The 27218-nt window shown below is 35.0% G+C and overlaps 1 protein-coding gene across 15 annotated transcripts in view; it reads right to left on the bottom strand.

Annotated features, from left to right (window-relative positions):
• LOC149417485 (uncharacterized) overlaps window positions 1-27218 on the bottom strand; it is a 180193-nt gene that overhangs the window by 32685 nt on the left and 120290 nt on the right. For all 15 annotated transcript variants that reach the window (XR_016303315.1, XR_016303313.1, XM_089640322.1 and 12 more), the window contains one exon: window positions 2-1266. Coding sequence is in view for 13 of the 15 variants with exons in the window: in XM_089640322.1 (XP_089496448.1) it covers window positions 2-1266 (1265 nt within the window). In the remaining 2 variants the exon portion in view is untranslated. The remainder of the gene's footprint in view (window position 1; window positions 1267-27218) is intronic.

Raw genomic sequence — 27218 nt, 5'->3', positions numbered from 1 at the left:
CCTTTGTAATAAAACAGGCAGTACTCGGAGAGCACAAACCACCTCTTCCTCCAAACCTTCAGTCCATCAGAGCCTTGCTTGTACAGCCACCCGGCTTTAGTAACTGGCGCTGCCGGGGGCCTCTGGGCAATTGGAGACCTCAACGCTTGAGAAGTACCACTGCTACTTCTCCTGCTCTCAGATCCACTGGGAGACTTTGTACTTGGACTGCTCAAGGGATCGGACGTCTTGCTCACAGGTGACACTGAAGATTGTTTAGCTTGATTTTGACTCATCTTATTAGCTGGATGGTTTGCATATTCATCTGGTGATATCATGGCTTCATGCTTCTTAGCAGAACTCAATCGAGCATTGACTTCGTTGAGCTGCGCCGTACTTGGAGACGTACCATACTGTGACAGATTCTGTTGAGATTGCTGTCGGCTGTGCAAGTGTTGGTGCAGTATCTGCCTTTGGGCAAATGTTTGCTGTTGCTGAATTTGAGCTTGGCTTTGATACTGCATCTGCTGTTGCAATTTCATCTGTTGGAGATCGTTGTATTGCTGCCTTAACAGCTGTGTGTGACTGTGTCCTGATGACATGTAGTTCGGTTGTTGTATTCTGCTTGTGTATGGTTGGTATATCCTTTGTTGTTCAGCTCTTTGTTGTTCAGCTCTTTGTTCGGCTCTTTGTTGTTCAACTCTTTGCTGTTGTTGTTGGGAGGCCGGTTGGTAGATGCTTTGATGGTTTTGATAGATCTGTTGATGATCTGCTCCGAGTTGGTGCTGATTTCTGCGTAAATAAGCTTGATGTACTGAGGCGTTATACCCTGGTGGGACTGGTGCTGTTAGTATAGGATCGCTTGACGGGCTCTGTTGAAGAGAATACGGAGAATTGATCATAGGAACTGAACGTTGCTGATGTTCTAGTCTTTGATTAGCGAGTTGCTGTTGTTGTTGCTGCTCTCGTAAGGCGTATTGCCTGGCTAGTTCAGTGGGTTGTCTGGTTCCGTAGAGGTCTTGGTGGTTTTCAAGCAGTGGAGATCGCGGTCCGATAGATTGTGGGTGTTGGGGTCTGGTTGGGGGTTGGTGTATGACTGTGTTGGGGTTGATGTGGTGCGGGGGCTGCTGCATGACCTGGGTGTACTGGGGGGAGTCGGAATAGTGGTTCTCCCCATGGTTGGGTAGGGGGTGCGGTTGGAGGGGGCGGGCGGGGTGCTGGTGGGGGGGCGGCGCCATCTTCTTCCCCTCCATGGAGGCTGATGACGTCAAGACAGGTGGGTCCAGCCTGGAAAGAGAAAAAAAGCCTTGTTTTAATAATATGTCGGATTTTAAAAATACTTAATCGAGTACAGGTACAGTATTATGTAAAAAAAAACTCTGAATTACAATAATTCATCCTCTGAGATTAGTGCTACATATTTTGTATTGTGGGAAATATTATTACCTCTAATTTAAACACTATGACTAAGTAATTATTTATCTTCGTATATAGTAAGAAAGAAGCACAGAAGATGTCGTGTTGGTATGTTAACTGTTCAGTAGCAAAACGATAAAACTCAATAAGTGCACGATCCGTGGCAGCTAATTTGTGTAGGTAAGTACTGGCTTGGTACTACTAAGGTACTAAGTAGTTACTCGCAACTTGAAGGAACATTGGCATTGACAGAGGCGAACAAGATCACGCATCTCACATTACGTAAATACAGAGTGGAGCATTCCATGGGAAAAATATTAAAAGAATAATATAATGGAATGCATAATATTATTATTTGAAACCGATTTATCGATTTGCAAAATATATTAATTTTACCAGAGTTGAGTCGAACACAGTGCTCACACAAATGCATTTCTAGTCAACTTCAGAAAAGATAATGCCACTGAATATGAAAAAAGTTCATCTATACATATATCGTCACCTTAAAGCAATAGTGAGATATCTTGAAAAATGGTGTTCTGAGATAATAGGACTTTTAGGTTTGCGTGAGCTCTAGCAGCATCAAATTAACTAATCTTGCAGATTAATGATATAGTATAAGAGAGGTAAATTATTTAACATCAACACAAAATTGTAATAATAGAAAAATAATTAATTTTTTCATACTAATTTTGACAAAGTATACGTAAATCTGGAAATATCTCACTGTTGCGTGGAGTGTTTGGTAATCATCTCAAATTATCTCAGTGTAGCATAGTAATGATGTTTATAATAATAAATACATTTTCAACAGTACACACCCACTCACTCCTATAGTTTGTCAATACGACAATTGACGATAGTAAGGTGGAATAAAAATGAAAAAAAAATATATTTGTGCTTATAAATTTATTTATGAGAAGCGTTATATAATGTATGTAACAAAAATAACAGAAAAACCTTAAGGGTAAAAGTATGTAACAAAATTAACAGAAAACCAAGAATAAAAGTAGGTATGTATCAAAAATAACAGAAAACCTTTAGAATAAAAAAGTATGTAATTTTTTTTACAGAAAACTTTAAGAACAAAAAAATAAAACAAATATGTGTAGCGTAATTGTAAAAACCATTCACTTTGTGGCTCATCATAATTTATAATAAAAACACATGAATTTGTTTTTGACCACGATAGTTTTATTTTCACTCTACCGGTTTCGGAAGATCCCTTCCTTCGTCAGGAGAATATTTAAATATTCTCCTGACGAAGGAAGGGATCTTCCGAAACCGGTAAGATCCCTTCCTTCGTCAGGAGAATATTCCTTCCTTAGTCAGGAGTTTTAAATATTCTCCTGACGAAGGAAGGGATCTTCCGAAACCGGTAGAGTGAAAATAAAACTATCGTGGTCAAAAACAAATTTATGTGTTTTTATTATAAATATGTGTTGATTCCCTGGAAACCTACAATGAACCTTCATCGTTATTTTCTTCTTGTACATCGCAGTCTGTATTAGCAGTATTAATTAATTCAAAACAAATAATGAGGTTTTTTTGGTATAACACCACTTTGGCAAACAAATAAGCAATCACGATTTTTATTCGGTGGAATTTTAGGTGGAACTGTATAAGCTGGTCCTAGAATTATACTATTCTCATTCCGAACATTCTTTAGTCGCTCTCTCACATTAATGCTCTGATTAAATGGATCCTCGGCGTAGGTGCTTTTGTATTTGATAACTAACGATTCGTCTTCAGTTATCTGTAAAATCTTAACTTTATTCCAAATACATTTATTTTTGTCCATGTTTATTGAGAATTTTTTTCCAGTCTTCTCACATACCTTCTTCCAGTCAATGAAGTCCGTTGTTTCCATTTCTGTTAACTTATAACGAGGTTCATTCTTCTTGAAACACTTTATGATCATCGCTAACTCCGTTGGAATAAATATTAGGCCTCGTTTTAAAACCATGACCTTTTCTCTGTCGATGCAATAATGAATGGAGTCTCCTTTGTTCTCTGAGTGCCCAACAATTAGGTATATATGGGTAATGATTTGAATATCAAGTGTTCATAGTGCATGCATGTACATAGAAAATAAATAAAATTGTTTTTATTCTGTGCCACACAGTTATCAGAATAAAAGATCACTTCCCGTTTCCCCTGGCAAAGGTCTTTTAAAAATGTGTACACGCAGGTAGATATTTCGATTTCGCATCTTTCAGTTACACCCTCATGCCGCATGTAACAATGGCCCTGTCGTGTTTGGTATTGTAAATACAGAAGTTATAACGTTTAACTTGCTCTTATAGATATATTGCCATTTGGCAACGGCATAACAGCTTGAAAGTCATAAATGGCAACTACAGTATCATCAGTGGTCTTGGTAATGTTTTTTATCTTTTTCTTGTCGAGATAGCTTTACATTCTGAATGTGTTCAGAATATTATTATTTTTTCTAATATCTCATTTGCAGTACTATATTTGTATTATACACAAAATCCACAAAGGTTCTTTTTTGGTTTAAAAAAATATATATTGAATTTGGTATTGAATTGTATGTAGAGTGTGTAACATAGAGATTACCTACCGAGACACACTTCTATTTGTACAAATTGTACATCTTTTGGATATTTGGAGATCCGAGATGATCCTGCACGACAATAGTGCGATTCCACTCTACTAAAGCTGTTGATGTGATTCATAACACCATCAACTAAATCATCCTTTCGCAGGAAGCTGTCTGTTTTCTTTTTTAATGCAGTGCTTATGGTATTATTGCTTATATCTAAGGTTGCCATAAAAAAATCTTACACATACGTATGTTTTGTCCATCTCTCTCAAAATAATAACCACTATTAGCTAGCATTCATGGAATCATAAATATTAAAATATTTTAGTCGATCAACTTCCTAAACAGATTCAGAACATTTGTATTTACAATTAGTACACAGTACAGGCTTAATTTGTTTTGCTCTGCGTATTTTTCCTTTGCTACATACTCCTGACCAGTATTCACCTTCAGTTTATTTATGTTTCTCTTCCAAGATCACCCAACTTGTTGAAAACTATAGAGCTACAGTGAGACAATAAATTTATTTCAGTATTTTAAACGACCCTTTGAAAGCAACAGTGGGACAACATCAATATCTCAGTGTTGCTCTGAGTGACCGAACATTTCAATACTGAGATTTTACTTGTAACACTGGCAATTTTTTTTTTACAAAATATCCCAGTAATGCATCATGTAGAGCTCAAAATTTTACATCGAACTGCATACTTATCTCAAAAGTGTATTTTTCGAAGATATCCCACTATTGCTTTAAGGTGACGATATATTAAAAAAATGTAAATGTTCGTTTGTTCAAAATCTTAAATCTCTGAAAGTTCTTCGCCGATTGCTTTGAAATTTTGACACAACGTTTTTATATATCTATATTATATAGATGTCACCTGTGACAAGTAAAAAAAGGTTTTTTTTCTTTAAAAAAACAGCGCCATCTATTGGACGAAAGATCAACACGCGCTATTCTTTCTCTATCTGCACAGATATACTGAGACACAGCAGCGCGTGGTGGGGTACAAATAGTTTTTAATAAAAAGAACACACTTTAAAAACTTATGAAATATTAGAGTGTGTTTACCTTTTTACTGTCCCTTTTTTTACTAATAACAATAAGGTCCAATTTTTTCGTAGAAATTCAAATGTAACATTGTCATCAAATATACTATATGATAGTTGTCCTCTTCTGCAGATCACAATTTGTTGAAAAGCTGAAACGGACTTTGATTCGGCATTTAATGGGTACAAATTGGCCGTTTGATAACAATGTTACATTTGAATTTCCGAGAAACAACTAGGCTTAAGTACTTCAAAAGACTGTTTCTACCTATTAAAACCATCTTAACCACTAGGGTCACTTAGTGTTATATCTGTCACCAAATGATACGTCATCATAAAAATCTGCGTTTCTATCATGATCAGACATATATAATATCTATATATAAAGAGAACACCAAGCTTAATTTTTAAATTTAAAAGTTTACCGTAGACGCCCCCATGAAAGTTGACAAAATCAAACGGTAAGTGATTTTTTAAACTTTAGCTACATTTGAGCTCAAAATTTTAATTTAATTGCATTTATAAGTTTGTAAAATCAAAATGTGAAAGAGTATTTATTCCATCTGCTTTCAAAAATAGTATATCATTTTGTGATACGTTAAAAAAATAGCGGAATGTATTTGAAATTGAATTTCAAGCTTGAATATTTGATGACACGAGCGTATGTTGCCCGAGTGGTTAAAAAAAACTAGAGACAGCCTCAAAATATTCCAACAATGTTACCTATGATATTGTCACTAGCTATAAAAAGACCCTAGACACTTTGTTGCTCCAAATATAAAAAAATATAAAAATCCCGATCCTATTTTTCAACCCCGACAACCATAATATTTCTGCCAAGAAATACACATTGTTTACAATGCAATGAGATGCAACATTTCAACGGAATGTGTGTACCTTCATCAAATTTTATAAAAGGTCTATTTAAATTTTAGATACCTATATCAAAAATCATATTTCTTAACTCCTTTATACGCCCTGTAGTCACATACATCTTGTACGGGTGAAATAATTTTCTCATACGCAATTAACAGCTTTGCAACTTCGAGACCAGTTAATTAGTGGATCGAATCAGGAATTGAACCCACGTTCTTAGCAATAACTGTACATCTAATGCGTTGTTACCATTGTTCTACAAATTACTCTCATTAATATGCCTCTTTGACCCTTTGGAAATCAATAACGGTTAATGATTTTAGACAAAGCTAAAAACGGTAATTTTAATCGGAACCAATAAGTATAAATTAATGTTAGCATTCATGTCACTATTGGAAGGCAATACTGTCAAGAAAAGAACATAACGTCAAGACTAATGTCAAGAAAAACCTATATTTTTAAAATACGTATGTATTTCAATTTCACTTGTGTTTTCGTGAAAGACTGAATGCAAATCTTGCAAGTATAAATTAACCCACTTTTCGACATCTAATGCTCGAACTCAACTCAACTCAAGCTGAAACTCGGCAGGGTTCCATGATAACTGATCAAAATGACAATTAAATAAACATTTGAAACAAAGTGAAAGACATTAAAAGTGACGAAACAAAAACTTGATTGAATAGTTACCTACGTCACCTGTTTAACCTAGTTTATGTAGCATTATTTTTCATGACTTTATATCACTTTTTAAAGGTGTGTTGAATTGTCATTTTTATGAGTTATCCGGTTACCACTCGGCAGATACAGTCGTTCTCATGACAATGCATTATATCATCTTTTGGTGGCAATCACACGGAAAATACGCATTGTTCTGAAATTTGATTACATTACAGCAGTTAATAAGACATTTTAAAAGTTCACAAAAGCTAATAGCTAGTCCCTGGGGAGGAAGGTTCAATCCTCAGTTGATTTTTTAAACCAGCGTATAAAAAACTGTATCTACGAGGGTTTTTAAATAAATCGATGCAAAATATCCTGACTAGAATCTCGAAAATAAGGTTTAAAAATAATATCCGTCGATAATAATGAATGCTTGTTGCAATTTAATAATTTATGCCTAGATGACGATTTCACAAAACTGGGTTAAGGTTAAACGCAACGTTCGTTAGAATGTAACATAGATGGCGTTGATTAAATTAGGCTTTTTAAAAGTTATACTTTATAATATTAAGACGAATTATTTGTTTGCGCCCGTACATACGCAGTATGAATATGAATAAATAGTTTTGTCTGTATAAAAAATAAATTCTTTCAAGAGAGGCATACAAATACAGTAATGTATCGATGATTCAATTCAATGTTGTATTTGTATGCCTCTCGTGAGAGAATTGAGTGTTTACAGGGACAAAACTATTTGTTCATATTAATATTGCGTATATACGGGCGCAAACAATTAATTCGTCTTAATATTTTAAAGCATAACATACAATTAAATTAGCGCCATCTATGTAGGACCAGATTATGAATTCTTTAAAGTTTATACTCAACTGGAAAAACTCATACTAAATAATAATTACTAAATTGTTGAAAACTGACAGCTTTCAGTGTAATTAAAGCAAACGGAAAACTTTCTTTAAGATGTCTAGGTAAAAATATTTTTTTTTATTTCAAACAATAATAACAATTTGTTTTTAAAAGTAGTAAGCAAGTAAAGTACCTAATCACCACACCTTTAGATAATTTTGAAATAACAAACACATAAAATCATAGCTATTAAACACGAATGATTAAAAATGCGTACATTTTACTCTTTTTTTTAAATATTACACTAAATATGAAAAGTTTACACATTTATAACTTATAAAGAATTAAATTATGTAAAAATAAAACCCAACTATGTTTAGTCGTAATCTTCAGGTAAAGCCATTAAAGCAGAACACATCGCGTAAGATAAGATTATTGAAGGCGGCTCAATAATATTTACTGATATTATGAGTTATGAGGACTAATCTAAATCCGTTAAAAAAATATGGTACGCACCTTGTTTTACAGCACACAGCACAAACCGAGTAGGTTTTTTGTTTCAAAACAACACAAAATGTCAATATTTCTGGAATTCAGAATCGTCTAACTCGCCACTGCAATGAACATAAAATAATACACAGTTTATTGAACACCTTGAAATGCGATAACGAACGGTAATGGTATATTACGTTTTGATAACGTTGACACTATCAAGAAATAGGTTAGCGATAATAATAAATATTATTTGCCGTCCAGATTGCACCACACTTGTTAAAATATTGGAGAAGTGTACTCGACCACGGACAATATTAGAATGAAGTCTATTTATCAATGGAGATTTCAAGTGACAGGGGGTACCGCAAGACTGCCACTTGGGACCAGTTTTATATAGTAGGTGGGGGCTAATCGGCTTATTAATGGGTTTAATGAGGTCTCTCGGTCATCGGGGTGTCGTTAGCACTACCTTTATAATATGTAAGTGCAGTAATTAAGGGTTAATATCCCCGACTGTTCGATAATGTGGGTTTTTTCCCGGTATTTCAATTTGCAATATGACCATTTATGGATAGCAGAACGTTCCGAAGAAATACTAGGAAAATTATTATTTTATCTTTTGCATTTGCCTATTTTGCATTTGGTGCCGGTTTGCGAGTCCGCTGTAGATTTTAAAATAAATTACAATATTTTTCGTATATTTCGTTTGCATAAGAGTAGTAACTGCCAGTTCCGACCAGTGGGACTATGGTATTAACAAATTTATTATGGTGGAGGAAGTGGCTCTATTGATCTGTTTACAAAACATAGCTATAGCCATTTCAAGAACTGTTTCATCTTGCCGCTCTATCAAAGTAACAATATTGTTACTCAGAGTCTAAGTTAAGTGTGCAGATATTATTAGCCAAAACCACAAGACGTTAACTAACTAACTAACTAACCATTACGCCGTTTCCCCGCAGGGGTAGGCAGAGAGGACGGACCGCCAAACAACTCGGTCTTGACACACACTCCTTGCCTCATTCACATTCATACATCGTCTCATACATACTCTTTTATTGTTCTGACTCCTGACATGGCCCGACTCAAGTATCTGATTCACTTGGTCGTGCCATGTCTTTCTCGGGCGTCCCCGACTTCTGCTACCACAAGACGTTATTTTATAAAAACAAACATGAAATAATAATTTATTTTGCACTTATAGGTCAAGCTAAATATTAATACTTTAATACGCAGAATGAGTCATTCTGTAAATACCAACCTCATTACTGCATTCAAATGTCGGTCAAATATACATTAACACTTTTCAAAGAATTGCAACCTATTATTATAAAGCCTTTGATTACCGAATTAGGAAACTCCAAAAACACGATGAGTATTGTGCCAATGTAGAATTTGTAAAATGTTTTTCAAATAATTTAACACAATAGCGTTCATTAATTGCTGTCATTTACACGTAAATATTAGAAGCTCATTGTCATTAGTACCTAAATATTATTGGAAGAAAATCTATTTAATAGAAGGTAATTTCAATAATTTCTGATGACACTGTAATGAATTGGGTATTTTTGAAAATTAAAAAAGTTGATAAACCTGTCCAAGTTTTAAACGAACCTACTTTATTGTAAACATAAAGTCATTACGTCCGTATGAAAGAAACACAGTACCTATGTAATCTCTAAATAGTATAAAACAAAGTTTCTAAACTACGCAACGGATTTTGTAGTTTAGAAAAATAGTTACGTAGTAAAAGTAGTACGGAATAATCAATATTAGGTACCTACCGGCCTGAAGAAACTTAAAAAAAAAGAATTGTTATTAAGATGGTGACATTTGTGTTTAATGCAGCAGCACGGCTCATAACCGGGGTTTCAAAATATTCGCACATTTCAGAACACCTTCGTAACCTTCACTGGCTAGATGGTGAATGAACAAACTGTGCTAGATGGTGTTTAAATCCATCAATGAAATGGCCCCACCCTACATCTCTGAACTATGCGTCCCGGAAAACACTGGTCTGAGGCAGTCAACTCTTAGATCAGCAACATCATCAGCTGTAGGCAGACTGATAGAACCTAAGCGAAAGCCAAATACTAAGTTTGGTGATCGCGCTTTCGGAGTATCTAGGCCGAAGGCTTGGAATAAAGTCCCTCCGGAACTAAGATCCATAACAAGTCCAACAGAATTCAGGTCTGAACTAAAAACTTACCTTTTTAAGCTGTCGTACCCTTATATTAAATATACCATTCCTAAGAGAAAGTCCAGTTATATTCAATTTTCCAATTATGTCCTACATCCTGTAGGATCTAAATTTCGCTAATAAACAATTAGATAATGTTATTTAAGTATTAATCTCAAGTGACCTACCAGGTAAGTATTGTACTGTATATTATCTCCATAAATAGTTAAGTTATGTTATAACATAGATCACTGTAGAAATGTATTATAAGTTTTTACAGTGCCCTTGAGGTGATTTTGCACAAAACGGCGCTATACAAGTCATTTTTTTTTTTTTTTTTTTTTTTTTAATATTTGAAAACATATATTTTTACATAGATAAGTATACAGGATAAAAAAAAGATATAAAACAATAGAAATTAAAGTAGCCTTTCCTCACCATAAAGAGACAATGCTCTTGTGTTTGGTGAGGGAATTCTAGTTCAATTTATGTACATAGTATTAAGGTAAATAATTTATAAAGAAACAACACAAGATTTAAACAATATTACTTCTAGATGTAAGTAGTAAACGTATTTCGTCATCCAATTATTATTATTATTATTATTTCTTTGGACAAATTGTGTAATTTTAAATAGTAAAAAAACGTTAATTAAAATATTTATGGTCGGAATAATAAATATTAGGTACCTACCGGCCTGAAGAAACTTTCAAAAAAATAATTGTCCTTAAGATGGTGACATTTCTTTGGACAAATTGTGTTATTTTAAATAGAAAAAAAACGTTACTTAAAATATTTATGGTTTATAATTGAGGCTGGTTTGGGTAGAGTACTAGTGTAGTTTAGGGTTTTCACTATTATTTAGAGAATTTCTTCCGGAAGGTTTATATATTATGTAGATGGATATTATATTTATAGAAAGTGGACAAAAGTCGATGTTTTGTAATGAAGTAGTAAAAAAAAATCGGACATTTACATTGCTAACACTGGCTAACCCTTATGAGATATATCAAAATAATGTACTACGGAATTGTATTTCTAAAAAGGGCCTACAGAAAATTCCATGATGGTATATGTAATCCCCAACAACGCCAGGTACACATCGACTAGTACATACATAAAGTAAACTTACTATAGAATGAAAATCACGTACATAATTTAAATAGGAAAATATAAAAATTGCTTCGTCACATCTTGTTTTATGTCGCCGATAAAAAGAGGCTGGTCGTGATTTTGCTGACGGTACAATTCAGAACGTGCAAAGTCGAAACTCTTCAAATCTGCTATCTAGACCCTGGACTAGGGCTCGGAAAACTACGGCCCGCGGGCCAAATTCGGTCCGCGAGCTTATAATGAAAATATACATTTTAAAACTTAAAAATTAAATTTATATTGCGTACTAAAAGAAAATGCATTGGTCGAAACATCGTCAAAATTGTCATTTGCAAAAAACAGGTATCCAAATCTTTGTGACAAAACAAATAACAATAGAGCAAGTGTCCAAAGCAAAAAAAAATGGCAAACAAAAATGCGTGTGATATGATTTGATATGTTATTTTTGGGGTATTATGCCAAAATATTTTAGGTATGCACGGCGCACGGCATAGTACCCCAAAAATAAATCACTATAAAATGTGTTTTTTTTTAATAAAATTAGTCATTCGAATGCAAAAGAGATTAGAAATATTACTCTTGAACCTGTTTACAAATAATATTAAATTTTGCCTTCAAATTGATAAAAAGTGAACTGAAAAACGTTTTTTTGGTTATTGTTGATTACTAAAAAATAAATAAAATAGTTGGTTATTTATACATGCCTCAATAAATTTTTCAATGATAACATAACAATCATAACCGTAAATATTTCATTCGTTTTAATTATGTACTTATGATAACATATAAATATTACACGGAGAAAAGGTAAATATCACTGATTTGTTAAAATCCTATTAAAAACGAGAGAGCAAGCCATTTTTCTGAAAAACTTTTAGTACATTCATAATAAAACACGGATTTCTGCGTTTGACCTGATAGTACACAATGACGAAATGCAAAAATATTAGAATTTTTATGAACACGCGTTCCGACATCGCCATAACACATTCGTGTTTTAGAAAACCTCTTAATTTATTCGTCAAAGGCCCGCAGTCCCGTTTTTATCCGAAATACGATTAATTTGAAGAGATTTTTAATAAATTAGCAATATTTTATATCTATATTCTCCGTATGTATAAATATATATTATAAAAGGTGAAGACTTGTTTTTCTGATAAAGTAAAATTACCTAGTTGTCTTTGAGTTTGCTTCCTGGCCCGCCGAGCCTAAAATATTTCGGCCTGGCCCTTTACAACGACAAAAAGACTAAACTAGCCCTGCCATAGACCAAGGCTTCCAAAGTGGGGGGTAACACCCCCTAGGGGGCACTGCGAACGGTGGAGGCATCGGGTGATAAGAGGGGAGGAAGGAGCAGTAAGTCCTGGTCATCCTCTAACTCAAATTTATATTACGACTTTGAAATAATTCTTTCGAGAATGTAGATAAAAAGAAAAGTTTTGGGTTTAAAAAACACATAATGCCCAATTAACAGGACATGGAAATGGCTTAGAATCCTGTCACAATTCCTAAATTTGATAGATAATTTCTTCAGTTTTTTGTTTTTATTTTAATGTGAATAATGCACAAGAATCCTAACTTCTTAACTATCCGGAGCTAGTGGTAATACTGCATCTTTTTCCCCTTCAGCATCAAAACGTACCTCAATTGACTAATTGCGAGGCTGAAGGGAAAGATATGGGGAAGAGGAAGGTTGGGAAGAACCTGTGTGTTCAGATTTGATTGCAGTGTCCATCATCAGGGCAGATGTGTTATCACTAACGGCATAACACCCCAATAACAAATAACAAAAAGATTAAAGAATATTTTGTCGAGAGTTCAAGTCTCAAAATGATCTACATCTATGCTTAACTATCGCTGGCATAGATAAGCATAGGTATAGATCATCCAGACTCACTTTTGTTAATTATTATAGTCAAGCCATAGATTGTGTCCCTGAACTTTTAGCATAACTTCCAGAGATTGAAATTTTGTGATACATTAAAGATAGTATTGCATATCCGTGTACGGATTCCTTCAGAGATGGAATTATAATGTATTATTGTTTGCTATTATCTATAATATACATAACTTTAAAATAAAATGCTAAGCGTTAATCAATTCCCAAAGTTCCAGAAGGCTCTCCGTTGAAAAGATCAGTCTGGTGGCGAGCCAAAAGCTTGACAAATAGTTGAGGACGTTCAAAAGGAGACCTCTGAGAATTCCCTAGTCACGTTTAAAGCTGAACGATCTCGAGAGAGTTTCAAGAAAGTCTAGACTTAAACTTTTTCGATCAAATGGCTTAGAAACGTGCTGGTACCGACATAATGTTCTCTAGATAGATCTGTCCTCTGTCTTTGAGATAAAGTCAATAATGAATCACAACTGACGGTGGACCACCGACATCAAAATTCCTGTCTGATTCGGGTTGATAAAGAAGAATGAGGTTGTATCAGAAATCTTTAAATAGTATAAAACAAAGTAGCTATCCGCGTCTGTCTGTTTGTACGCTTAGTTCTTCTAAACTACGACACAGATTTTTATAGGGTTTTCAATTCATCATTTAGAGGATTTCTTCCGTAAGGTTTATATATATAATACATGGATATTATATTTACACAAGTGGAGAAAAGTCGATGTTTTGAAATCAAGTCGTAAAAAATATTTTTATCATTGCTAACGCTGGCAAAACCGAGGAAGCTACAAGCCAAAAATGTGTATATTTTTGGCATACCTTATAATGTAGGTAATAGGCATTAAAATCGCTTGACAAACGGAGTCTAGAAACGTTCGATTTCAAGCAAAAAACTGGTTTTTATTTATTTTGTAAATAATTTTATAAGAAAGCAAAAAAGTTAATCAAGTGAAACTGTCACAGATAATCTTAGCTATAATACTGTATTTTTAAAAGTTGTTTCCTTTGTGCGTTCATACATTTCTATTGAAAAAATATTTTTTTTTAATAGTTTGTATTTATATTTTTTATTAAGTAATTTATTTTTTATTTGTATTCTACTCAAGCGAAGCATATTTTGTAATATTCATAATGTACACCAATTCGTTATAAAGATTAATCAAAATAGTGATTTGGCGTTAAGCTTCGCCTTAAGAGAAACAGGCCTACAGAAAAATCTCAAAAAAATCCTCAGTGGTATATGTATATCTCCTAAGGATAACCCCCAGCAACACTTAGCTAGTATAATAATAATTAGGTAACTGGATGCAATGCCTAGTTTTATTCAGGTGGATTGAGAGATCACACACGGAGAAAAATTACTGATAATGAATATTGCTAATTTATAAAGAATCTCTTCAAATTATAAACGGGATTGCAGGCCCTTAACGAATGAATTGATAGGTTTCCTAATAAACTTTTTGTAAAATAAAAACGTATTATCACGATGTCCGAATACTTTTTCATTCGATCCTAATATTTCCGCATTTCGTCTATATTATCAAGGCATAAACACATGTTCCAATATTTTAGGAATTTACTAAAATTTTATCCGGAAACGGCCTGCAATCCCGTTTTTAACCAGATTACCAAAAACTTGATTTTTTTAATAAATTAGCAATACTCATTTTTCGTGCAGAAAAGAAAATATAAAACGAGTGATTTATGCTTTATTAATTGCCTACTTAAAAGCCTGTTAACAAAGCATTACAATGGTAAAAAAAGAATACATGTATTGCTGAAATAATGTTTTAATTTTTATTTCAAAGATAACCTGAGATTTTTTATCTAGTCTAATTTATTCTAGAAGCGGCGTCGAAAAATAAATTGAAGAAAAAAAATTAGTTCCATTTTAATAAATTTCTAGAATTTGTTGACGGACTATTACTGGTGCAACTACCGTGATATCTGTTGGTTTTACCTGTAATTCGTGTGTAATTATGAACACACCTTTGGCTCAGCACGTGTGAGTGGAAGAACGGGTACAGAATAATTAATGATTTATTGCTGTTCGATCAAACAAATTGATCGTGAATCATGAAAAATAATTAGGTGCTGTCGTGGAAAGGAATTATTATTGATAAAAATAACATTAATTTTATTCGTTCTATAAACTGAGTAGGTAGGTAAACATATTATCTATGAAAAATAGTACTACAGTACGTCAAGAAAGTGTAGAAATTGTCTCCGAAATTAGGTATGCGTGAAATCCACAAAAATCCTAAGGACTACGGGCCTACGCTTAACATTTGTTGGTATCCGGTACTTGAGGGCTACATCAAAACTAAACGCCGAAAACCACATTGATTTCACTAATCGTTATACTGAAATACCGGACCTAAGGAGATTAACGCGCGCAACACGGTATAACTATTACAAACACATTTAAACACAACACAATAAAAAAAACGTTTGGGGGAGAAATCTCTCTTTGTAAAACGCTCTTCATTTTCCAAACACCGTTTGATATAGAGGTGAGGCGTATTTATCGTACCCAGTAAAAGTACCGGGAATTTCCATGCGATACTTTGTACTTGTGACAGATCTCCAAAATATCTGGTTCCAAAATACTCATAAGTATTTTATATCGGGACTAAATATTTTTAATAGGTACTTTATTTTTGATAGGTATTTTTTATGGGTATTTTTAAAAGGTATTTTTGATAGGTATTTTGATGGGTATTTTAAGTATGTATTTTTGATAGGTATTTTTGATGGGTATTTTTTTGTGATGGGTATTTTTGATAGGTAATTTTATTGGGTAGTTTTTGATAGGTATTTTCGACGGGTATTTTTGACGGCTATACCCGTTGGGTATTTGTGATTGGGGGAATCAAGCTCACGTAGAAAATTTGTGGGGAATATGGGGGCAGAATTTATGCGAGTGCATTTATACGTATTCTGAATCAATCCTCAGGTCGGTATTAAATACTTATTATTGGTGAGTATTTTGTCACCGGTATTTTTACCAGGTATTTCTCTGTACCTGTACTCATTGTACCCAGTAACGAAAAGTACTCATAGGACCCACCTCTAGTTTGATATTGATGACTTAGGATGGGTTGTTTCATGAAATTTGAACAATTCATCAAATTTCAACGTTTTTGTGAATGTCCTATTGAAGCTCTGTTACTATATCATTATGGACCAGTTACTTGCTAGAGCTGAAATAATAACAGAACTTGAAAATGAACTTATAAATTTGAAAAATTGTTCAAATTCTCTGAAACAACCCGTCCTTAGTTGGCTTTATTTATTTATAGAGCTTTTTCAAAGTTTGTTTCATCAAATTTTATTTTCATTGAAATTATTTATTCAAAACAGCATTAATTTGTAGGTGCCTGTAAAACATAACGAAGCAAGAATCCGAGACATAATTTAACTCGTGGCCTGTCGACTTGATGACTCTTCAATTGATTTGTATGCGGTCAAGGTACAGCACACAAGGATATCACTTGTCTTATATTATAATATTATGAGGCAAACCAATAATAAAAATACCACTACTACATACTTAAGTTGTCGAAGAGAATACTGTAATAAGCTATAACAGGCTATGAACAAGTCATAAACATTCAGATACTTATCGTATAAACAAGAAACGTGCGCATGCACATCCTCAACATTACACTTACGAAGAAATTACACGCTTGGAATACAAATTACACGAAATATTATGACAGTTACAAGCGATTTTCCAGGTTTCTGGTTCTGAAAAGCAACTGTACTCTAGAAAACACCTAGATACTTAATTTAAACTGCATTTCTCTATCTTTCATTAGCGTTATTCGACTGCAATCTGCAATCAAAGTTATAATCCCTTCTAGTAGTTATGTGAAGTATGTTTCTAATTTTCTCGTATTTCATAAATCAATACCAAAATTTTCTCCGAAATCGTAAGATTTGTGAGTAGGTATTGAAATACCAAACTACTTAATTATAAACCGTTTATGTATCTTTTTTTAATGCAAAATAAGGAATTATGCAATTTGTCCAAAGAAATGTGACTCAATGACAATAAATGTTAAATATTATATTTTCAAATTTTCTTCAGGTACCATTTCGTTAATTAATTTTACAGCTCGTAGAAGGATCCACGCTCGTGCTCGATGCTCGTACTACGGTGAAAAAATGCTAATTAGACTAAGAAAACAACACCTTAGATTAGATACCGTTGATTCATTATCTGATCAATTCAAACACCTTTAATGACAATGTGGATATTTTAAGAAATATAATATGCAGTTCAGATTGCATCAGGTATCAAATCAGAACGAATATATTTCATTATAATGTGACTAAGATAATATATATTTAAATGAAATACAAAACGTTTTATCATTTGAAAATGTGTACATTTACTTGCAATATAATAATTAATTATAAATCGTTATCAGTATAATACAGAAATCATACACACGACACTTCCTATTTACTCTGATTAGATAAAGGTAATCAATATTGCAGGTATAGTGACTAGATAGTTAATTAATAAATTATTGTGATAAATCTGGGGCAGTGAAATATGGTTCTGTCAACCCAACTGCTGTTAAGACTTTTTATAGTTATTTTATTGTTATTTAGTGTAAGTAGGCCCTTTGATGAGAAAGCAAATATAAACTTATTTTTTATTATAAATAGTGATTTTATTATGGAATTAAAAAGTGTTGATATTTCCCTTTGTGAAAACTTTTTTCAAAAGTGTAGATATTTCTCTTTTGTCAACATTTGCAATTTTCGGCTTTTTTTAAAATAAAGATAGCTTTTCACAAATGAATTGAGTTTTCTTATTATTCATCATGTCTAACAGTTAATTGAATTTGCATTTAAAAATTATCATAAAATATTGACCCCGAATGATTGATCACTTAACAAAACTCTCCCACGAAATAAAAAAGTTTTTATAAATATTTCTCTTGGTGAAAACGCTCCTCAATTAGCGGTATTTCCTGAAACGAGATGATTCTATTCATTGAAGACAATATTAACTATTCTCAAACGAAAAATGTGACTCAGAAAAGAAATAAAAAAAACATTCGGTCAGGTTTGGGAATTGAACCCAGGACCTCTGCCTTGCCGGGGATTGATTAGACCTCTGAGATAGTTCAGCCATCTTCTGTCATTTCAATGTTATATTTTCTATTACTTCGCTAAGAACTACCACATTATTTTCTTTTTTGTTCAAATTTTTTCGTTAGATTGGTTAATTTTGTCTTCAATAATTAAAAGTTGCAATTAATGTTCAAGCAGAAGCAGATCCATTAACTTATCCCCCCTTATAGTACAGGTAAAATAGTACCAAAATGCAAAACATAAATTGCTATATTCATGCATTTACGAAAATTGGCATTATAATTGAAAATCTACAAAATCTGTCCAAAAAAAGTGTGGGACACCCTCTAGACTCTAGGGGGAGGGGGAGGGGAGGGGAATTTTCGAAACATGTTTACATGTTTACAAAATAGGTCTAGTGAGGTATCGTTTATTATGTTTTTATTCGTGTTAGATCGAATGACACCACTCCTAAGTCGATATTATCAATATTTCGTGAGATAAGACAAGTTTTTTTGTAAAGAATATTGTTATATCTCTGCTTACTAGCAGATTTAGTGTGTGTTGGGAACTCTTGATTAAGTAAAAGGTTTTTTACTCTTCATTGCGTGTATTTACGTTACAATAAATTAAGTCTGGATTTAGCTATACTGTTCACTACCCGAGGGTTGGTAATTCTCTGTTTCTGCAAGCTTGAAGTCTGACAAGGATACCCCACAGGCAATTGCTACACACTGGCGACATCTGTCGGACTCTGGAGTAAGCTTTATGGCTGGTGCCATCTATCGCTAGAATACCCAACTTTTTACTATACATCAAAAATATATTATGTGTAAAGCGTATGAATGGTTGTCCGTGGACTCTTCATTATCACCTGTCATCTGTAATCTTAGAATTTTACAGTATGTTGGATATTATTCCGCCATTCCAATATCACAGTAAAGGGCCATTATACAAAAGACAAAGGTATTACAAATTAGTGATGGGCAGAACCGAGATGCCCTTAGTCCACTTCAAAATGATCGAGTTCTTTCAAACAATAGGTAGGAACATAATTGGTAATTAGCCGAGACTGTTTCATGCTTTTAAAAGGGAACAAAAGACGTTGTCTGGTTTTTGTAAGTAATCAAAATTTTAACATGGTTGTTTTTATAAGGAAATAGAAATTCGCGTTTTCATCTTTAACAATTAATTGTTAAAGATGAAAAATATCATTCGATTAAGTATATTATCAGAGAATCGAAACAGGGTGTTTCGGTGGTCTTCGTGGGGTTTCGAATCTACTCATCACGATTCGAAATAATTTTTAGAGCTATTCAATGGTTTTCAGTAGAAAATTAAAAGATGTATTTAAAAAAATAATCATTTTGTTTAAATTTTGAATATTTTAAAATAATCAGTCTGACTGAGGATACAACCTTCCTCCCCAGACACTGGAGTCAACTGCGCTAACAACTGCGCCAAATCGCGATTGGATAGGAGCGACAATCATATCGTATATTAACTGCTGTAATGTCATCATTTTTCAGAAAAATGCGTGTACGCGTGATAACCACAAAAAGTTGAAAAGAATGCATTTTCATCCACGACGATTCTACCTACCGAGTTTGTTGTGTGTTTGTTGAAAAGGTAGAAACAATGGCGGGGCGCCGTTTCTGCGTGGATGCGATTTTCAGTAGTTCGGGCTAACGATGTTGGCGACACTTTAGTGCGCGCGTTTTAATACTCATAATCATTCATTACCCGTCTCCCTTGTTTCTATTATTGGCTGTACCATAATATATTTCTATTTTATAACACGCTAACATTGCTAACTACAAGGTTACATCAAATCACAGCATAATGGACCAGATAAAAATCTAAACGTAATAAAAACCTTGCTACATGATTGGCACCGGGCATTGGCTATCGACACTGCCACAAAACTCACATGTAGGTACTGATTCTAATCACTGAACAGGGAATCTCTAGAAGTGTGATCTCTACTGATGAGAGAAAACTGATGACACCATTTACATAAGACCTGACTGCTAGACCTAAGAAAGGACAATGAACTTGTTTATCTGCTCAATAGGGGTAAAAAAGATTAGCGTCATAGCGAGTAATATACTAGCTATAAATACTGGTAGTTCTGGGAACAGTTCGAAGAACTCACTTCCAAAAAAGCATGTATCGAATTGTCACGTATTTAATAAAGCAAAACCAAATTTTATGTAACATTTTTTTTCTTATTTCGAATAAGGAATTATATAATTTGTCCTAAGAAACGTCATTATTTCAACGACAATTCAACTATTTTCAGTTCTTCAGTCAGGTAGGTACCATAATATTGAAAAGATGGCACTAAGAAAGCCCACGATTTAAAAAAAAGAATCTTTACTGAACCATTAAAACGGCCACCGTCTTGAAACGGAAACGAAACGTACAAACAAATTTACAGACAGACGAAATGCAAAACGGGGGAATTAAAACAGGACTTCCTTATGCTCAATCAATCAACCTTATCTTCTTCATTCCCTTCCCCACTTCCTTTAGCCTCACAACATACCATAATTTGTATGCCATAGTCCCACTGCCTCCGGCAGTTAGGACTTGTGCGGCATTCACATAAAAAAATTAAAACATAGCATTTTTTTGTTGTGGGAAAAATCGAGCTCACTTCGGACAAGCAGATACACCCCCAACGGCGCTTCTAGCAATTTATCTCTCAGTGCTTCTAATACCTAGAGTTCCAAGCGGGCACCTACCTCTCCAGAAGTTACCTGACGGCTTGTTGGCAAGACACGAGGCCCGAGGGCCGCTCTGCGCTAGAGCTAGTCAACGACAGAGGTAATTACCTGAAGACATCGGCTAAATACCCAATCATTGGCCACAAAACATCTATAATTTTGTAATTCTACACTGGCTACAGGATCACCACTAAAAATATTGTGTTTTTAATCATTTGATGATGTGATACGTGTCAAGTGTCAATGCTAAATTTAAATAAAAAATCATATAAATATATAAGATATAAGAGAGACTACGCTACCGAGACTCGAACTCAAAAGTTCTACTCTATCAGGGATTCCTGTTGAGCTACCGATATTTTTGAATTCGGTGAAAATAATTTCCCTTCTGGCCTATGTCATCTTTGGGGATGCTGTACTTGAAGAGACCCATACTGTAGGAGGGAGGAAACACAGAGGCCTACAAATAGCTTCACAGTCGCGCTGTCTGATGAACGAGTCGTATTCATGTTTCCCGACTTGTCACCGGAATTCGAGGAATGAATCAATGACGATAGTTCATCAGAGCATCCTCCATTGTAATACCGGTAGGATAAGAACCGCATTTCTACCTTACGCCTGTGTTCTAAAGATTGCAATCCGTTTGTTAAAATAGTGGAATCTATCAAACGGAGAGCACGTTTCTGCACAGTCAAGGGGTGTTTTTTTCAAGTATTTTGGGGCTCCAGACCAGAGGTGGCTACCAAATTCAACAGTGGGGAGCACTTGCGATTTGTACAGGTCAGCAATTGTGTACTATTTTAATCAATCTCGACTTCCTTCAAAACTATTCACATTATTTTCGATATTATATTGGCTGCCCTAATACATCAGCGCACAGAGATTGCACCCAATATATAGAGATATGATGATGGAGAATACGATAAAAACTATCAATTTTTATTTAATGAAGGAACTTTTGACTTCTTTTATGTGATTACCGCACAAGAGTCAACTGTTCCCAAACGTCTAGAGCAAGTGAGACGACGGCTTCACCGAATGTGGTATTTTGTGTTGTGAGACTGAAGGTGGTGTGGAGGGGAAGGAGATGGGGAACAGGAAAGTACCTGGCTATTCAAGTCATACGTGACGTTAACATGGGCTGTCCACAAGGGTCAGTCCTCGGGCCTGACCTGTGGAACATCCTTTTTGACGACTCCTCTAGGTTACCCTTGCCTGAAGGATGCATATCGGTCGACTACGCGGATGATAAGTTTCTTTTGGTCTCAGGGGACAGCAGAAAGGAAGTGGAGAGTAAAGCAGAAGAGGGTCTGCGTGAAATTCTTGAATGGGGTAAGAGAAACAGGCTGAACTTCGCTCCCCATAAGACCGTGGGACTCTTGATGAAGGGTATGCTCAGTCGTGCCAGAAACCCTACCATCAGAATGGGAGGCTCCACTATTCGTTTCGTTGAAAGCACCAGGTATTTAGGCGTCACTTTAGATAGATCTTCTTCGTTCCTAGCGCACGTCAAGAGCGTTTCTAGCAGGGCCCAGGCCCTATTCTTGAAATTGAGAAGGCTCTCAACGGTTGAGTGGGGATTGCGGACTCCGGCACTTCGCCTCATATTCGCCTTATATTCGGGGTGTTTACGTGACGCATGTCTCGTATGCCGCTTCTGTGTGGGAGCACCGGCTGGATAATGCATTGATCCACTTGGCCCTCAAGCGGGGCCAACGGACTCCCCTGTTGGCTCTTTCGGGCGTATATAGGACTGTGGCTAATGATGCATTACCGGTTCTGGCTGGTACACTGCCGATTGACTTGGAAATTAGGGAAGTTTTGACAAAAAAGGCATTGACAAGAGGTAAGGCCGCTGTCCACCTGGGAGTCGAACTGACACCCGGTGGAGCGGTGTCCCTTCCTGGCTTATTGAAAGCCATGCGAGATAGAACGCTGAGTGTATGGCAAGAGCGATGGGATAGGTCGACGAAGGGTAGATTGACTTTCTTTTTCTTCCCTTCAGTTAAAAACAGAATGGAAGGGGCGCACATAAAACTGGATCACTATATGACGCAATTAGTGTCCGGTCATGGGGAGCTCAGGGGGCGGCTACATAGTCTCGCCTTGTCTCCTCATCCGAACTGTTCATGTGGTGACACTAACCAGACAGCCGAGCACATTCTGTGGCACTGCGAGTTGATGAAGGATGCCCGAGAGGAAATGTTGGATGGCTTGAGAGGGATTACAAGACCGGCATGGAATGCCGATCTCGTGTTGAACAGAGAGAATTTTGAATGCTTCAAAAAGTTTGTAAAGTCCTGGGTAGAGAGATGGCCTGTGCTTAGAGTTGCTGATTTAGATTAAAATCATCTTTGTTTCAGGTGCCAAGCGTATTATTCCTGTCACTCCACGGTTACTCCTCTATAACAACTTTAATATTGTTTATGCGCGATTGCTTTGTGTTTTATTTTTATTTTTATATACTCATTAGTTTTACTTTCTTTGTCTTATGGCATGATCGCAATGCATTTATTATTATATTTGTTTGTTTTATTATTTCTTATTCATTTATTGTGTATATTGGCTTTTTACACCGTTTTTGCCAGTTCTTTACACTGTTTTTTTTTTATGCACATTCTTCCTTTTACTTTTGAATTTGGGCCTTACTTATTAGGAACGCGTTGATAATTATAATACTGTTTCTTTTTGTGTTTTAGCTCTTTAATACTATGTTAATCTTTTTTTCCCTTCTTTTTTTTCTATTATGAACGGTCAATTTGTTGTTGATCACAACTTATTTTCTACGTTTGTTATTTGCCTTATTTGTTACTAACAAATTGGTTTATGAATAGGTTGTCGAACTGAACTCTATCGTACTGTATTGTTCATTTCCCCACCATGGGGGCGGATAGACCCTGTTCCTGCATCCAGTAAGGTGACATCAATCCGGGGCGGCTGTCCCACGAACCACGGGTGCCTCCCCCGGCATCATGAGCGGGCCTGGGGAATGTTTGCGCGAGCCCGGTCCCCTTCCGTCCTGCCTCCGGTGACCTGAGGCTCACTTCATTCCCTAGGGTCTTTGGGAGTATCTCCCCCCCCCTCCCCCCATTTACATTTCTTCGAGGGTAATCTCGGAAAACTGGCTAAGGGACGCGGGTGCTTGGGATCGTTGTGGCCAGGCCGCTTGCCACGCTCATTCTTGCCGGGACCGCCCCGTGATAGTGGGGTAAACTGCCCTCGATACGCGGCTTGTATATTTTTATGTCTCAATCATACTTCCACTTATAAAATTTGTGCTCCTTATTTATTATTTAATTATAGATGCCAAACCACCAAGCGAACACATTTCATATGCGTTCTTATTTTGTGTTACTATTAATGTAAGTATGCATACATTATTTCGTACTAACAATCATGCATGCAGGGACATTGGAGGGTCTAGAATCGTTTTAAAATAAATGTAGCTTCTTTTTACAAAAAAAAATTAGAGTCCTGACCTGTGCGGCTAAGGAGGTTAAACAATCAGTTTCCTCACACAGCCGTCGGAAAAGGGTGGGTCCCCTCCAATGACTATTCAAGTATAGTCACGAAAAACGGCTAAAGCTATTTCAAGCAATCTTTCAATTCTGAATGGTGGTCTTGCATCTTACACCAGAGTGATATTGAGAGTATCTTCCTCACTAGAAGGTGCCGCGAATATATACTATGTATTTTATTATTTTTCAAAGGAATAAATTGTGAAGTGATATAAATAAAATGTTATTTCGCACGCCAAGAATTGCAGGTCAAAGGCCTTCATCATCGATCACGGAGGCTGTGCAATGCTTCAATAAGTTAAATCTCAAGTAAAAATTCCTTAGCGCCAGAGTGTTATTGCTTCAGCACCCAAATATATCATACACTTTCTAAACAAAATAACTCCCAGTGCATTAGCATACAAATACATGGGTCAATCTCCCAATTTTCGTTGAATTTTGGCAAACTTACAAAACAACGGAATTTAACTAAGAACTTTAAAAATATCACGAACGTGGCAATGAAATTTCGTGGTGACCCTATACCAGTTCAAGCATCTAGTGTCCAGTTCATCCGCTATCAAACCGCAAATCGATAAACGGTAGAACAAATCGTTACGCCGAGAATTGTGATACACGATTTGGTGGTTCTTCCATCGCCCAAACAGGATTTCCATGTCATTAGTCACTTGTAAGCATTTGAAATCCACACCGGAAAGTCGCTTTCAAATTTCTCCATGACAGATTGCTTTTTTATTAATCATACAAGGTTAACAACTGAGTTCAAACTTTCACTGAACACCCTAATCTGATGGCAAAGAATAGGGAATATTATTATTATACCAATATGTTGTAACTATTCTTGTAGTGTAACGTAATGAGCTTTTTTAATAGTCATTTTGTTATTATTATTTGATATTGAATTTCTTCTTAGTGATACAATCATGATGAAATAGAATCTTGGAACACTTGAAAGTTATTTGACCAAGGAGGATTTGACTGTGAGTTTTAAAGCCTCGTTAACAATAGAAGTAAAAGTGACGGACGCGCTGCTTTAAAACAAAACTACAGCAAACACGACAAACTCAGAGGCACTCGCGGGATTGAACAATACTTGTACAAAATAAAAAAATTATATTCCGCATAAAAGCAAAAACCTCAATATGTTTTTTATGGAAACATTATACGTGAATTTCTCGAAAATTTCAGTGAGCACGGAGAAAAATGACCATTGATAATTTGTTGAGAATCTCTTCAAATTATTCGTAATCCTGTTAACGTGTTCCGATGTATTAGGATTTTACTAAAAGTTTATCGGGAAACGGCCTGAAATCCTGTTTTTAACCAGATTACGAATCCTTTGAATATATTTTTAACAAATCAGCAATGCTCATTTTTCTCCGTGAAGAAAAGAGTAAAATTAGTGTTTTCTGCCTGACATTTGACATCTCGGTGACCGGATAACTCATCAAAGTGTCAACTCAACACATCTATAAAAAGTGTTATAAAGTTATGAAAAGTGATGAAACAAATTGACCATTTATTGACTTTATATCACCTTTTAAAGGGGTGTTGAACTGTCATTTTGAGGAGTTATCATGGAACCGTCCCAAAGAACTAGCTTACATTTAAATGCTCTAACTTGGTTTAAAACTGCTCTTTTTACCACCGGACTGGAGTGGCTGGACGCGGGCTACAAAATGTTCGAAGCGGACTGCGAGTTCAACATGAACAAAGTATGTAAGTACGTTCAAAGGTTCAAAGTTATGGTGTTTGAAAGAGAGAGTACTAAAACACTGCAAAATAGTTGTTAACGATGAATCCATGGAGCAAGTGGAGGAATTTGTGCATTTTAGAAATATGTTCAAGAGAGACCGAAACACTGATAAAGATATTGAAAGAAGGATAAATGGAAGGATCGCAGAAGTCGCTAATAAAAAAGTTATTAGTTTGAGTTAAGAGTCGCTTAGGCTCTTTCTGTTACTCGTGCGCTGGCAGTTTGACGTTTATGTTTCGAGTTCGTTTATATATTTTAACAAACAGACAGACAGACGAAGAGTTTGAGTGGCAAAATGATCAAAGTAGTTGTTTACTATCAAACTTTAAAATATTTAAATTTCAAACATTGATCAAAGATGAAATGTGAGTCGTTAATTGAAAACTTGATCTGCAACTAACTTCAGTATATAGAAAGATTAGTATCTACCTACATCTAGGAAAAATCCGATTGGCACTTTCGTGTGAAAACTCAAGTGACAACGCAAAATCACGATGGCAATAATAAACGCCTTTTTTGAACGAAGCCTCAGCTATAATATGATGGATCACCTTTAATAAAATTATATCAAAAATGATTTTATGATAAAATAGATGACAGCACCATCAATAATATTTGCAAAAAATATAATTTTACTCAAAAACATTGCTTATTGTTAATACAATTAAAAAAACTATTTTTACCAAGAAAATTATGTCCAATCACGAATCTTTATAAATATATTAAATGTCTTTTATTATACCTGGTTATAATAAATAATGTGCATCAATGGTAACCTACCTACATATTTTTGGCTTTATACGTCAATCACGATCAAAATAATGAATAGTAGATGTATCCGAGAACGAATATCGATTCAAGTGACGTGATATTTTTCCAGACAATTAATAAAAGTGCAAATAAACGAGTAATGTCACGTAGTTGTAATAATTTATGATGACTGTACAAAATATAATACTTAATCATAATATCGTAGAAAAAACTAACATCGAAATTTGAATAAGCACTCGTGCAGAAGAACGGAAAATG

Source organism: Hesperophylax consimilis, chromosome 15 (genome assembly GCF_061612785.1).
Source record: "Hesperophylax consimilis isolate HC1 chromosome 15, BYU_Hcon_1.0, whole genome shotgun sequence".
In the NCBI taxonomy this organism is placed as follows: Eukaryota; Metazoa; Arthropoda; class Insecta; order Trichoptera; family Limnephilidae; genus Hesperophylax; species Hesperophylax consimilis.
The sequence above is the reverse complement of the archived record's forward strand: the minus strand, read 5'-3'. Positions and strand labels throughout refer to the sequence as shown.